At 41.3% G+C, this 15934-nt stretch overlaps 2 protein-coding genes across 2 annotated transcripts in view; one reads left to right on the forward strand and one right to left on the reverse strand.

The window, feature by feature from the left end:
* LOC126999394 (N-alpha-acetyltransferase 40-like) lies at window positions 1-10288 on the forward strand. The gene is made up of 7 exons (XM_050861956.1): window positions 1-224; window positions 1711-1830; window positions 2046-2191; window positions 2425-2586; window positions 8691-8849; window positions 9196-9365; window positions 10049-10288. The coding sequence occupies exons 1-6, from the start codon at window positions 219-221 to the stop codon at window positions 9302-9304; spliced, it is 702 nt and encodes a 233-aa protein (XP_050717913.1). The 5' UTR covers window positions 1-218; the 3' UTR covers window positions 9305-9365; window positions 10049-10288.
* Window positions 9371-15934, reverse strand: part of LOC126999368 (dihydropyrimidine dehydrogenase [NADP(+)]-like) — a 27880-nt gene continuing 21316 nt past the window's right edge. The window contains exons 9-21 of the mRNA XM_050861917.1: window positions 14526-14736; window positions 14068-14252; window positions 13556-13653; window positions 13302-13419; window positions 12883-13047; window positions 12611-12763; window positions 12266-12386; window positions 12014-12133; window positions 11646-11788; window positions 11296-11475; window positions 10931-11152; window positions 10451-10608; window positions 9371-10153 (exon numbers count right to left, since the gene is read on the reverse strand). Of these exons, the coding sequence (XP_050717874.1) occupies window positions 10045-10153; window positions 10451-10608; window positions 10931-11152; window positions 11296-11475; window positions 11646-11788; window positions 12014-12133; window positions 12266-12386; window positions 12611-12763; window positions 12883-13047; window positions 13302-13419; window positions 13556-13653; window positions 14068-14252; window positions 14526-14736 (1983 nt within the window). The 3' untranslated portion in view covers window positions 9371-10044. The remainder of the gene's footprint in view (window positions 10154-10450; window positions 10609-10930; window positions 11153-11295; window positions 11476-11645; window positions 11789-12013; window positions 12134-12265; window positions 12387-12610; window positions 12764-12882; window positions 13048-13301; window positions 13420-13555; window positions 13654-14067; window positions 14253-14525; window positions 14737-15934) is intronic.

Consider the following 15934-nt stretch of genomic DNA (forward strand, 5'->3'; position numbering starts at 1 on the left):
ATTCTATTTCCCGCGCAAGATCCCTCGGTAGAAGAGAATGAAGTAGAAGCAGTAGAAGAAGAAGAGGAAGAAGAAGAAGAAGAGGAAGACAGACACACAAACAAACCATTCTATTTCCCGCGCAATTTCCTTCACCAGGGACGCGTGAGGGCTACTTCGCCACCTTCGGAGGGTCGTCAGTAGAGCAAAGAGGAAAACCACCATTCCCAGCACTCACCATGAATGTACGTAGGCGCTGAGTAAAGTTTTAAGCCCCACAAGTACAGTTTTAAGCTTCAATTGAAGAACACAGCATTAGACTCTTGGCATGAGTAGAGGTAGCCGTAATAGTCTAGTTTTATCTTTGCTTTTGGCCACCTGTGCTCTTTGTATAGACTGGCATTAACCTAAAGTGATTCTCTAAACTGTGGCTCAGATTTTGGGGTTAAGATAGGCCGAGTAGTAACAATAGATGGGGAAAATAGACGGGGTCTGTGACGAGAGGGCGCTTCAATTCAACCTGGGGTGAGTTTTTACTATATACCATGCCTTATTTAACTGTTATATTGCCCTTTTATTACCTTGCATTGGCAGAAAGTGTGCCTCTGATGCATGTCTCCATGTGTTGGGGACGGGTCATCACTGGAATAGTGATAGAAAAACACGAATTTTTTTCTGAGCTCAGGCAGCCTGAGGTGTGGATGAAAGGTAATAAAGGGATGCAACAGAAGGCCATATTCTTAACCATTTTGGCTTCCATTGCAAGCTCACATATTTGACAAGGCTTTTGTAGAAGTTTTGAGCTATTTCAGGGGTAGTTTTATAGCCCTGGAGGTACTTTGATCATTCTTCTGTGCCACAAACCTATAAAACACTCATCATGATCCAAATGATCTTTCTGGCATTTGGATATTGATATGAGAGGCAAAGGCATCTGAAAATACCATCCAGAAACACAGGCTAAATTCAAATGTCATCACAACATCAACACTAACAATTACACTTGATTCACTTCCCTCCCCTGCACACTCGGCTCCCCTCTCCCTCCAGCATCCAACACAAATATGCGTGTTATGCACCTTATAGGTGCCCTGCGCATTATTATCAAGATCAAGAATTATATATCCTGTGACTTAAACCCAAAATGGTGACTGGCTGAGCCCGTAAAGAGGGAATCAATTATAGGAATCTGATTTTTCATGCAGCGAGACTAATCAGATATTTTTTCCATGAAAGTGGTAAAACTCTGGAATTACACCCGATTCAGGTTCTTGATTTGCTTCTATCAAATCTGTGTTTTGCTATGCTGCATTTTCTCAAACTAACAGAACCCCACACTAACCTAATGGGTTGTGCCGATATTGAGGCCTGACTCTCCAGCGGGTCACCTGTACAGCAAGAGTAACCTATTCCTACTTAGGGTAGTATATAACCCATCACTGCTAGAGTACCAACCTATCAGCTTTAAAATTCTAAACTATTGCTGCCTAAATAGTTGTTCAAATAACAGAAAAAAGTAATTTGCAATATATATATATATATATATATATATATATATATATATATATATATATATATATATATATATATATATATATATATATATATATTATATATGGTTTTCAGAGTAATGATTAGCAACTAAAACTCCTGGAAACAGCATGCATCATTAGCTTACCCACTCATGGCATTGATTTGTCATTTGTGATACGCTCATGTTTTTCTCTGCAGGACCGAGAGCAGAAGAAGCTGAAGTCAAAGAACAAGTCCAAACAGAGGCGAGAAGCTCAGAAGGCCGAAAGAGCAAAGCAGGCAGCCGCACAGCTACTAGTAAACCAGGCCAATGCAGTGGTAAGTATTAGCTCATCCCAGGGGCCAACAGCTCATAAATAGATCATATAATAACCTGCCCATTATCACTACATTTGGAGAGTTTGCAGCCTGAGATTCTAGTAATATATATATATATATATATATATATATATATATATATATATATATATATATATATATATATATATATATATATATATATATATATACATAAAACGGGTATATATTTTTAGACAGATCCACTCGCCAAGTTTCCGACCTTTGTCAACTTCGACCGTAATGAGCTGAACTGTCAACTGATATGCCACAGGGTGAAGGAACTGGACCCTGAGATACTGCAATGGGCCATTGACCTTTGTAAGAAAAACATGCAGCCAATGTAAGTGTTGCATGCATAAACTGTGTTAGTTAATATTCATTCAACAAACCAGAAGAAATATTCAGTTTCCAAAGCTTTGAGAAACTGGGGATAAGGCCTATGTAAGGAGGGTCATTGAAGAGTATGTAGTGCTCATTTGTTCATGCTCAATTCATGTGCCATAAACCTTTATGATCACAAGTCCTTTCTTTCCATACACTGATATTTTTGTTGCGTTCCTTTCCTTTGTTCAGGTATGTGAAGAGCAATCAAGGTTGGCATGAAAGTGAGAAGGTTGAGGAGATGACAGAGGATGCTGCCTGGTACTTAGTGGCGCTGGACAAGGTTACAAACAAACCTCTGGCTTTCTCTCACTTCCGTTTTGACATGGATTATGGAGATGAGGTGCTGTACTGGTAAGGGCCGTGTTTTTCTCTTTTCCCGGTATTTAACTCAAAATAAAATTTAATTCAAGTAACATTTTTTTAAATCAATGGGGTATATTCAGAGTAGCAAGCCAGCTGTTGTCACTAAAAAAGCTTGAAATGTTCTTTCAGTCATTGTAAATTTCCTGTTTCTCTGGGACTTTGTAACAATTGCACCTCAATACAATAATTGACACTGTTGTTAATAAAAATGTAGCTGATCATTCTCGTTGTTTTATGTGTTTGTAAACGAGAAAATAAATGCCGTACTATCCTCATGAAAATTGTTCTTGCATGAAAGCCCTGCGAAATCGAGCAGAATTAGGCTCTTTAAAAAATTCTATTTACATTACAATTTTTGCTGAGTACTTGCCGAGGTGTATCAATGTTGCCTTCAGCAAAATTTATCATAAACATTAGGGGGTCAGGCATCTCAACAACCCCCTCCCTCACAACACTAAGAAGGCCAGGTGTTTGTGTCTCAGTGAGGTGAGCGGCTTCTGCTCCCAGCATATTTACACCGCCCTCAACTGACTGCTGTGTGAGATGAACCGAGACCTTGGGTGGACGCCTGCCGCTACCTGGAGTGTGGGCAGGTCGAAGGTGATGGCGTTTAAGGCCAGAAGTTGTGGGTGGAGGGAAACAGTATTGGACAGAAGCCAATGTCGCACACAGACATAAAACAATGGAGGCTACAATTTCTGCCGAGATGCCTGACGCCCTAATGTTTTTGATAAATTTCGCCGAAGGTGAGACTGGTACACCCACAGCAAGTACTCAGCAAATATTATAATGTAAATAGAGTTATTTAAAGAGCCCATTTCTGCTTGATTTTGCAGGGCTTTCATTCAAGAACGATTTTTGATGAGGATAGGCTTCCGCACGGCATTTATTTTCTCGTTTACAAATAAATAAAACTGAATGATTAGCTACATTTTTATTAACAACAGTGTCACTTTTTGTATTGAGGTGTAATTGTTACAAAGTCCCAGAGAAACACACGGAATTTACAATGACTGAAAGAATAGTTCAAGTGTTGGGGGCACAGTAGCCTATTTGCTGCTGGTGACATCTGGTAAGGATGAATATACCCCAATGGCAGAGGATCTTGATTGTCCTTCTCCTTTCTTTGCCTGATGGAGATGCATGGTGGTTGTGAGTACCTAGAATAATATGTCAGAGGAGATTTGAATATGCTGTCAGTTACAGCCTTTAAGAAGTAACTAGACAAGTTCTGGCAACTCCAGTCAGTCATCAAGTCATAAAGATTATTTTGTCTAGAGCAATGGCCTGGTCTTAGAAGGATTGATAACCCAAGCCCAATAGCAACTTAACCCCTTAGGGACGCAAAAAATAATAACCTATGTTGGCCAGAACGCAAAAAAACGCCGATTTTCATGTGCGTATTTCAAAAAAATTCATTTGACAAAAGTTTTAGAGTTTTTCAAGTGCTTTCTGATGGTATATTCAGAATTTCAATTATTTCCATACTTCGCCTAGAAATCAAGGAAAACCGAAAAGAATTACTTTTTTCGTCTGACAAAAAAAAAGAAAAAAAAAAAGATCAAAAGTTGTAGATATGAGCAAGCCAAACACAGACATGCATAGTAATTTGAAGAAAAAAGAAAAAAACACCTACAGGAGGTCTAGAAGTCGGAGGTTGGAGCGAATTTCTGGCGGTCACGTGTACACGCACTCGGCTTCCTTTGTCACAAGGCAGACGACAGGAGAGGAAGTTTACAGAAGACACAGATCATATCAGGTGTGGTGGTGGGGATGAAGGGAAGGGAGGGGGGCGAAGCGCATAACAGGGAGAAGGGTAACTGGAAAATTCCAGACTGCCCGCCCCTCAGCCACTCCTTGTTTCCCGGCCTGCCACGTGACTCACCCACACCAACATATATTTATAAAGTACATTGGTTGCCATGTGATTTGTATGAAAAAAAATAATTACTAATACTAATGCTTTTGTGTGCACCTGATGTAAAAAATACTGTGGATTGATTTATGTAAAAATTCCCCATATAATTTCATGCATCAGCAGAACAGTGAAATACTACAAAAAATAAACAACTAAACTATAGCATGACGTGGACGAGCACCGGTGGAAGTGAACGTCTGGGGAGAGGGTTGGGTCTCGCTTCCACCATCCATCATGTACGGGTGTGTAACTGTGTGGCTAGGCGTATGTTTGTTTGTCTACTGCGTGGGGGTTGCCAGAGAGTGTTTATCTAGGGAAGCGATCAAGGACGCTGAGAAAGCGAGCGAAATTCAAAGAAAATGTGCCGTCCGCAGGCGGGACGAGCGTCCTGCAACATTAAACCACTGTTTGGCCGCAGGCGGGACGGGTGTCTCTAAGGCGTTAAGGAAGTATTCCATGGAAACTAAATCCAAAGTTTCAGAATAATTACTTGCCAAGACTTCTTTTATTAATAGAAAATGTCAACACCTTGCTTCTTCTAATTCTTCCCATGACTTCTGGCATCTAGCCAAAAATATCTCCTCCAATTTCACTTCTTCCTCTTTCCCTCCTCTCCTTAACCCTGATGGCAGCACTGCCGTCTCATCTGTCTCTAAAGCTGAACTCCTCCCTCAAACTTTCTGTAAGAACTCCACCCTGGACGATTCTGGGCATATTCCTCTTACTCATCCCCCCTCTGACTCCTTTATGCCTGTTATTAAGATTCTTCCAAATGATGTTTTCTATGCCCTCTCTGGCCTCAACTCTCAGAGGGCTTATGGACCTGATGGAGTGCCTCCTATTGTCCTTAAAAACTGTGCTTCTGTGCTGACACCCTGCCTGGTCAAACTCTTTCGTCTCTGCCTATCAACATCTATCTTTCCTTCCTGCTGGAAGTATGCCTTTGTACAGCCTTTGCCTAAGAAGGGTGACCGTTCCAATCCCTCAAACTACCGACCTATAGCTTTACTTTCCTGTCTATCTAAAGCTTTTGAATCAATCCTTAACCGGAAGATTCAAAAGCACCTTTCCACTTCTAACCTTCTATCTGATCGCCAGTATGGATTCCGCAAAGGGCGTTCTACTGGCGATCTTCTTGCTCTCTTAACTGACTCTTGGTCATCCTCTCTTACCTTTTTCGGTGCAACTTTTTCTGTTGCGCTAGACATATCGAAAGCCTTCGATAGAGTCTGGCACCAGTCTTTGCTTTCTAAACTGCTCTCTTTTGGATTCTATCCCTCTCTGTTCCTTTATCTCCAGTTTCCTTTCCGGCCGTTCTATCTCTGCGGTGGTAGACGGTCACTGCTCTTCCCCTAAACCTATCAACAGTGGCATTCCACAGGACTCTGTCCTATCACCCACTCTCTTCCTGTTATTCATCAATGATCTTCTTTCTATAACAAACTGTCCTGTCCACTCATATGCCGATGACTCCACTCTGCATTATTCAACTTCTTTCAATAGGAGACCCTCTCAACAGGAAGTACACGACTCCAGACTGGAGGCTGCAGAACGCTTAACCTCAGACCTTGCTATCATTTCTGATTGGGGCAGAAGGAACCTTGTGTCCTTCAATGCCTCAAAAACTCAATTTCTCCACCTATCAACTCGACACAATCTTCCAAACACCTATCCCCTATTCTTTGACAACACTCAGCTGTCACCTTCTTCAAGACTAAACATCCTCGGTCTATCCTTAACTCAAAATCTCAACTGGAAACTTCATATCTCCTCTCTTGCTAAATCAGCTTCCTCGAGGTTGGACGTTCTGTATCGTCTCCGCCAGTTCTTCTCCCCCGCGCAGTTGCTATCCATATACAGGGGCCTTGTCTGCCCTCGTATGGAGTATGCATCTCACGTGTGGGGGGGCTCCACTCACACAGCTCTTCTGGGCAGAGTGGAGTCTAAGGCTCTTCGTCTCATCAGCTCTCCTCCTCCTACTGATAGCCTTCTACCTCTTAAATTCCGCCGTGATGTTGCCTCTCTTTCTATCTTCTATCGATATTTCCACACTGACTGCTCTTCTGAACTTGCTAACTGCATGCCTCCCCCCTTCCCGCGGCCCCGCTGCACACGACTTTCTACTCATGCTCATCCCTACACTGTCCAAACCCCTTATGCAAGAGTTAACCAGCATCTTCATTCTTTCATCCCTCACCCTGGTAAACTCTGGAACAATCTTCCTTCATCTGTATTTTCTCCTGCCTACGACTTGAACTCTTTCAGGAGGAGGGTATCAGACACCTCTCCTCCTGAAATTGATCTTTCTTTTGGCCACCTCATTTAATTCTTTTTTGGGAGCAGTAAGTAGCGGGCTTTTTTTATTGTTGTTTTCTTTTTTTGTGCCCTTGAGCTGCCTTTGTTTAAAAAAAAAAAAAAAAAAAATTGATTACCAATTACTAACATACAGATCATACAGATCAGTAAGATGGTAATAATTACAAAAGGACAGTAACCTGCCAACCAGCAGTCGTCTATTTTTTAAACTTTGCACTTCCTTAACATCTTACATTTCGAAGGAAATATTTCAGGCAAATCCCCAATTGTTGTAATCTTTTCTTGCCATAAACGCAGCAAAAAATAGTCTTTATATGGGGCAACAGGAGGTCCAGGGTGAAAGAGTGGTGAAATGGCGTGTCATGCTTTGAAGCCAATGCTTGTGTCATGGTGGTGCCCCCTGTTAAGTCCAATGTTTTGCTGGCAGCATCATCTCTTTAACTTCTAGACTCCTTGCACCAGTATCATCTATCTGACTTCCTAGATTATCCAACCCAGAGGTCCCTTTGGTTACTTAATTTGGCTATCAAGGATTTACTCTCATTTATAGATTTATGCTGCTTAATGCAATAAAAATAAAGTTTCTATGAGGATGCATCTGCATGTGTCAAAATTAGTCGAGAAATAAGTGAACATTTTGAGATAAAGGTGGGCTTGAGGCAGGGATGTGTCATGTCACCATGGTTGTTCAATATTTATATGGATGGTGTTATGAGAGAAATGAAGGGCAAATTTGGGGAAGCTGGAGTAAAAATGTATGCTGAGGGAAGGAAGTGGGTGCTGAATTCAATCTTATTTGCTGATGACACAGTGCTCATTGCAGAAAATGAAAGTGACTTACAAAATCTGGTCTGTTTTTGATAGTGTATGTAAAAGGAGAAAGCTGAAAGTAAATGTCAACAAAAGTAAAGTGATGGTTTGTAAGTGGAGTAGAAGTGAGGTTGTGGATTTTGTATGCCCATATAGAATGGGAATTGAATGTAAAAAAGAATGCAAAATAATTTTGAATGGTGAAGAAATGGAAGAAGTTAGTGATTTTAAGTACCTTGGATCAGTTATGTGTAAGCATGGTGGTATAGAAGGAGAGACGAAAGAAAGGGCATTGCAAGGAAGAAAGGTGGGACGTATCATGAATGGCAGAAGTGTGTGCATGGAGTTAAAGAGGGATTTGAGAAATACAGTAATAGTACCAACCCTCACATGCAAATGAAACATGGGCCTGAAATGAAAGTCAGAGGTCTTGAGTGCAGGCAGTGGAAATGAGTTATTTAAGGAGTGCTTGTGGTGTGAGTAGAATGGATGGAATGAGTAATGAAAGTGTGTATGAGCGTTTTGGAATGTGTCACGTGGGTGATGGGAAGAAGTGTGGAGTGGTGGAAGAAATGAAGTGACAGACTCTAAAGTGGTTTGGCCACATGGAGCGAATGGAGGAAAGTAAGATGACCAAGAGGGTGTATATGAGTGAGATAAAGGGAGGGAATGTTAGAGGATGACCTCCGATGAAAGGAGAGATAGGGTACAGGAGTATGTCAGGGAGAGGGGTGAAAGATCCTTGAGAAACTTTGAGCAGGCAAGGAGGGAGTGTCTGGATGGAGAGAGATGGAAACTTCTGTCGTGGCCATCCCCTGGTGGGAGCTCCTAGGAGCAGGCATCAAAGATGATAATGATAATGTAAATTTATGTGATAGAAGATAAATAATAAAAATAAACTATACATGTCTAAAACCTACTAATATACCACAACTTTCAGGAACAATAGCAAAATTTTTGGAAGAAGAACGATGGCGGGGAAGACTGACCTATAACGGCTACTTAAACAGGTCTATCTCACTCTCTTACATTTAATTACTATTTTCAGCTATGAGCTGCAGCTAGAGGAGTCGTGCCGGAGGAAGGGTCTTGGACGATTCATGATGCAGGTGTTAGAGCTGATGGCTTTTTCAAACCAGATGCAAAAGGTGGTGCTGACCGTTTTCAAGCACAACCCAGATGGCATGAACTTTTTCAAGAAATGCAGGTAGGCAAACATCATGATGGCTTGGTGGTGGTGTGATGAGCAGAACCAACTCATAATTATAAGTTCCTGGGCTCAAACTATAACAATGTTTTCCTTTATAATAGGCAACATAGTTCTTGTTATATTAAATTTCCTTTCATAATATGGATACACCAGGAAACTCATGATGTAATAGAAATTTTTTTTTTATTATGGATTGGCATGCATTAAATTTTGATTTTCTTTTATGGATTGGCATGCATTACATGGTGATTTTCTTTATGTCCAGCTATGCATATGACAATTCAAGTATTCAGAGCATTCCATGATAACACATGTATGATAATATAAATATAAATTCTTTCAGGTATGACATTGATGAAACTTCTCCAGAGGATTCTTATGAGGAAAGTTTTGATTATTGCATCCTGAGTAAGCTGAACAAGATGAAGCCAACACCAAAGATTTCTCTATAAAGAAGAGCTGTAATAGACCATCAAAACTTCACCTGTGTCCCGGGACTGTCTGGCATTAAAGGTCAATCACAGTATTTTTTTTTAATGTTATGCTTCACATATGTTTATGTTTTCAATATCATTTCAAGTAATTTATAGCATTCTTGGCTTTCCTCAGTAACCAGCAATGAAAACACTAATCCTTTCTATGGGTAGGCATTGCATTGAAAATATCCTTTGGTGTGATTGTGAACCCTGGGATTTCCATTGCTTACAGAGGTGCTCTACACTGTCTCCTCATGGCTCTGAGGCTAAGCAAAGCATTGAAGAATATGTTCATATTTTTACCAGTACTACTGTTTATGCAGAGCTTTACAAGAATACAACTTTTCCAGTGATAAAAACTAGATAAACCTGCAAACAACAATCATTTTTAAAAAAATTCTACATACAGTGTTCAAGTATACCTGAACCTACTTTACCAAGTTCTATGTGTACTGGATACAGTAATTATGTGTAGAACTAATTGATCAATTAGGATTTTCAAAAGGGATATTTACAACTACTGCTACTACTACTCTACTACTACTAGCTGCTACTATATTACCAACAAAATGTAACTTCATATTGTTCTATAACTCTCATCTTTACAGCTGAGAGCTAAAGGTATGGTCACTTCAAGTACCTTGTGGCTGTGGTTAACATTTCTGCCTAATTAGACTTCACAGACAAGACAATTGAGACAGTGGTTGGCTCTGCCCTCAGGCTGCCTGCATGTCTGAGGGTGCCACGGCTGGGATGCGAGGCACCACGCCAATGTCTAGAGGGATTCCTCGCCGCGGCACGTAGGGCGTCTGACGATCCACCATCCTGGATAGAAAACAACACTTTGTTTATGCAAGACTGACTTTACATCTCTTCAAGTCATGGAGAAGAAAGATGTGAATGAGGTTTTGTTCTTCTGATGTTAGATAAGGAAATATATAAAATACACTATTATTTAAACATGTTTTTCATTTCAATAAATAAAAATTAAACCTCAGTAGTTTGTTAAATCTAGAAAATATTAATGCTTTATCTTTAGGATTAGATGATTTTTAGAAAAAAAATATATTATGATAATTTCCTGCATACAATTAGCTACAGCTATATATAAGAGGAACTTACTGGATGCAGTCAATGATGGGGCACACAGAAACACACAGGGTGCAGCCTGTGCAGTCATCTGTGACCTTGGTCAAGTGGGTCTTAGGGTCAAAAATGATGGCCTGGTAACCTGAGTCATTGCAGGTCATGTAACATTTTCCACAGTTGATGCACATATCCTGCAAAAGACATGCACAGAGATAAGCACAGTGTGGTTCTGCCTTTAACATCTTTTTTTTACTGTTACTTACAATGGTCATGTACACAGATCTTTTAGTATTTGCTCTTTAGTTGTGTCCAAACTCAAGAAGTATACCTTTCCTGCAAACCAGGATTTCAAAGAGCTCAAAGCAGCTTAATTGGATTAGATTATACTGATTGATTGGAGTTTGTAACAACAAGGGACAATTGCATATTTACTAGACTCCTTTGTTTTGTAGTCTGAAGCAGACTTCTTTACTTCATCACTGGTAACAATCCATTACTAGCTTTTATCCTTACCTCATCAATGAGTGCCACCTTCTGCTGTCTGTTGTCCAGGTCTCCATAGGCCCCCACCATGGGCAGTGCTTGCCCCACTACATCCCTTATACTTGGGATCTTGTCCTCTGGGTGATCAATGAAGCGGGGTTCAACGTCTTTCTGCGATAAGCCACGACTGGCCTTCAGGCTTGCTATTCTCTTTTCTCTTTCCTCTTTGTATGGCCCAAAGTTGGGCAAGCTCTGAAATACAAAAATGGACAAGACATGATGGCACCTTATACATGTGGAGAGGGAAAGTGGGATAAAGGGAATGATTTACAAGGTTCAGTGTGTCATTTTGAGAAATTCTACATAGGTGAGCATGACCAGAGATGGATATTTACCTTGCCCACTACATCAGCAAGCTGTACTATAGGCTTGCCAATCTGGTGTTTTGGTGTTGGTGGAGACTGACCCATCCAATCTTTCTTTGACTTGAGGGTGTTGAGATAGATGAGAGCCTTGAGCCCCAGCAAGTAATCCTCAATCACAGTAAAGTCTTGGTTCTGCACAGAGCTGCAGACCTAAGGATGTTGTAGGAAACATAGGAGTTACAGAAAGGTGGTGGCTTAATTAATGAGTTTCTAAATCAGATTATATATCTATGACTTCACTTGATCATACATTTTTGAGTTTTTTGTACAACTAATTGCCAAAATTTTACAGCCCCTCACTATGTATGGATCCACATTACCTGAAGGGCCGAGGCACCACCCATGAGAAACTGAAGGCCGGCATCAGCCGAGTCTATCCCGCCTGTGGCCAGGATGGGGAAGTCTGGCAAAGCTCGGCCAATGGCAGTCACAGCACGCAGGGCAATGGGCCGAATAGCATTACCTGGAAGCCATTTTTTGTGTCTAACATTAAACTGTACATGTGCTGAGGATTATCATGAAGACAAAATCTTGAATATTCTCTTCAGATTGCAATTTGACTTTGTTACTTTTAGGGTGCAAAGAACAATCAGCAGTAACTCCTCTATCTCAGTAATGACCCAAATATATTGCCAAATAATTTCTTTAAGACCTTCAGTTTGTCTTAAAATAAAGATTCTGTAAGCACCTGAAACCCCTCCATAGGTTGTCTTCTTCTCCTTGCCGATGCACGGCCAAGCTGAACCATCCGGCCTCAGCCCCATCAGTCCAGACACCGTGTTGGTGGCCGTCACGCCATCAGCGCCACCTTCCCGGAGAAATTGTGGTGAGACTCATGATACCTGTCTCCCTTATCCCTCTCTGTTTCTGATGTTATGGATACCAATCTTATGCAATGTGTTCCAGTATTTTTTGATGGTTCAGGAGTAGCAGTACTGACCTTCCTGTGCTGCCTTGGCAATAGTGACGATGTTTGTGACATTAGGAGTGAGCTTAGCAAAGAAAGGAATCTTGGTTGCAGCTCTCACCCAGCGGCAAATGTTCCGCACCAACTCAGCATCCTACCATAGAAGACAGAGTATTGAACATCTTATATAATTAAAATCCATGGTAATTGACATGCAGTATACAAACAGAAAAAGGAGAATTAAAGTGCAATACCAAAAAAACTATAAATAAAAAATTGAGTATGATTCAAGCTACATCAGTAAAGTTACTGAAGTATGAAGAACATAAGACTAGTACAAGTATTTCCTTTGTGTACCCAGACAAGCTGATGACTCACCTGGCCACACGCAAGGCCCATGCCACGTTCTCCCATCCCATGCGGGCAAGACAAGTTCAGTTCAAGGGCATCCGAGCCAGCAGCCTCAGCACGCCTGGCGAGCTCCATCCAGTCCTCCTCATTGTAGCTGCACATGATGCTGCCAATGAGCACCTGGCCAGGAGGCAAGTTAGAGAAAACTTTGAAGACTAAGGCTGACATATTTCTGGTAAACTATTTGTAGTGTCTACCTAACATTCTTTGAAACACAGATACAAATAAAAATAACACACCTTATCAGGGAAGTCCCGCTTGAGTTCAGTGATAGTCTGGAGCCAATAGGCACAAGTTTTTTCTGAGATAAGCTCAATATTGAGGAAGGAGCCCTGGCCTGGGCCATACAAGTGGCCTGAGGTGGTCCCTCGAACTATACGTGGAGATACATTCGTCACTATGTCCTGGAAAGTAAACGATTAATAATACACTGACCCAAATGACTGATGAATGATCATGGATTGCAAAGGCAGCAAAGAAAAGATGCCTTGTGTTAGATCTCATCATACCCAAGCCATTGAAGGAGTCTGTAACATGCAGTGGTCAAATCGTTTGCCTGTGATATACTCCTGATGTAATACTATGACCACTGAACTACACAAAGTAACATATATAAGTGTAACACTACTGTATAAGGCAGACACAAGCACCTTCATACCTTATCAAGAACAAAGGTCTTGGTGACACAGAAGCCCCAGCCAGCCTCGAAAGCACGCCGCATCATAGGGCCAGAGGTGGTGGGTGGGGCGGAGGCAAGGCCGAAGGGATTCGGGAACCTGAGGATCATGGTGCCGGATTAAATGTTATAAAAATGCAGTAGGGCTAAAATTAGTGAAAGGAAGAGTCAAGGGATGAAAGCAGTTCAGGGAATATAAGAAGTGTGCTTCAGAACTGCAGCAAGTGGTCTCTTACTTGATGCCGCATATTTCAATAGAGAGGTCCACCTCATCAATGGGTGTGTAGAACTTGGGCAGGCGAGGTGTCTCTGGCACAAACATTCCATGGAGAGACTGAGTATGGCAATCAGAAAAGAAGTATGAACAGCACCTCCTCCCACCTGTCACCCCATTGTTCTTGTCTGATACTTAGCAATTTCTATGGCAGTTGGAAAATCTATACAAATATATAACCCCTTATCCCTTGGTAATAACCCTAATACTTGCTACAATATTCAATGCAAAGACTGACATAGTATAAATAATAATAAACTAATGTGAAATAATATGAAAATGAAAAATAAAACTATAGAAAATTTTCACTCTTCTTTATGACTTGTCTTGCTACTAAAGCGAACATGAAGAAAGGATGCCTCAAAAGTGACAGTAAAAGAAAACAGTAACATCTCCTTTCTTCTTTTTGTTCTGTGCCTACACAAATGATCCAGGGAAAGATTTCATCACCAACAGAAGAGCAAGAAGCATCACCTGTAGGTATTTGTGGATGTTCCAGGCGGCTGTCTTGCCATCGTTGACACTCTCCACTGTGGTCTCGGCAACACCAGCCACGTCTCCCCCACAGAACACACCCGGGACGTCAGTGGTCATGGTGGCAGGGTCAACCTCAGGCAAGCCCCAGCGATTCAGCTTGACAGGAGCAAGGGCATCCTGAACTGTCAAGGGTAAGATCAACCTTGTGATAGTATTATATGAATACATGGAAAACAAAAACATTGTAGTGAAAACAGTTAGAAGTAAGACAATGCTTTGAGTTAAAATGACAAAATTTCACTGAATAAGAAAAACATTTATAAGAGACAAGACTTTCTACTGAAACTCATCCCCATGCTGTCCATTTTTCTAGAGCAAGAGTTAAACATCTTCATTCTTTGTTATGTACAACAACATTTTGCTGGCTAGTCATTTAGTTCAAGAGAAAGACTCACCATCCTTATCCGAGAGTCCTGAGCCAAAGGCCGATATAATGTAGTCACACTTGAGGCGCACAGTCTGATCTTCATCCTCTATCCATGTCCCGTCTTCAGTCTGCTCTGTCCTGACAAACTCCATGCCTGTCACTCGGCCGTTCTTGACCATCACTTTGCGGGGCGAGAGGAATGGCAAGAACTCACACATCTCCTCACGGGCAAGGTCCATCTGGAAGGAATGCATATAGGTGACAGTTCTTTATATTACAGCATGCATGGATGATTTCTGCGCCAGACTCCATGCATCGAAATATGCCGTGCAACTTCATATTTGTCTCCCACACTATCATTAACATGCAAGAGGCATTAATCGTGTGTCTAACAGTGACGTACATCCTTTTCTCCACTCACTAGTGTGAGGGAAAGAGGGGCTCCCTCCCTCCTGTGGGAGTTGACAGTTTGTATGGCCTTGAACAATTTAGCCTGATATTTCACTTACATCCTTGTGTTTCTGCCCTTTTTTGCTGGATTCCATAATGTATGGAAAACATACAGGTGGCAAAACAATGCCAGGAATCTCTGACCTTTACATTGCTGGGCACAGTAATAAGGAAATTTACAAGCTTAAAAGACTGAAGCTTAGAACAGTGCGAAACTTGTTCGACTGATTTAAGTCTGGCAGAGAAGGGACGGTCACGCTCCTTAGGAAACAACCCAAGAAAACCCAATTTATTTTTTTAGCAAAGCAGGAACGTCTTGAGACGATAGCTTGACGTCACTCCTTGCCTTAGAACCAGGAAATTGAAAGAATGAACCCACACTCTTCTTGGTGATGTGTTGCTGTGTACAGTGAAGAAACTTTGCAACGTGACTTTGGCTGCAGGTGTTATTGCACGAAGAAGAAGCCAATAATAAATGAACTCCAAAGAAAGAGGAGGCTTCATTTTGCCCAGCAATGTAAAGATCAGTGATTGCTGCTATTGTTTTGCCTCCTGTATGTTTTCCATCCTTTATGTAATCCAGCAAAAATGAGCATAAACACAAGGATGTAGGTAAAATTTCAGGCTAAATTGTTCAAGGCCATATAAACTGTCAACCCCCACAGGAGGGAGGGGAGAGACAGAGACCCTCTCCCACACACCAGTGAGTGGAAAAAAAGATGTACGTCACTACCAGACAGACGATTAATGCCTCTTGCTTTCTAATGATGGTATGGGAGGCAAATATGAAGCTGCGTGGCATATCTCAATGTATGGACTATGGCGCAGAAATCATCTGTGCAAGCTGTAGAATCAGGGAACTACATATATAGAAAGTGATTCTGTGAGACTCGGTCACTTATTTCAGCACATGTACTCTGAACAATGAATGCTAAGGTATTACAGTCAGCTTACAAATTGTGCCCAAATCCACCTTAAACTAAGTAA

This window comes from Eriocheir sinensis, chromosome 2 (genome assembly GCF_024679095.1).
Source record: "Eriocheir sinensis breed Jianghai 21 chromosome 2, ASM2467909v1, whole genome shotgun sequence".
Taxonomy (NCBI): Eukaryota; Metazoa; Arthropoda; class Malacostraca; order Decapoda; family Varunidae; genus Eriocheir; species Eriocheir sinensis.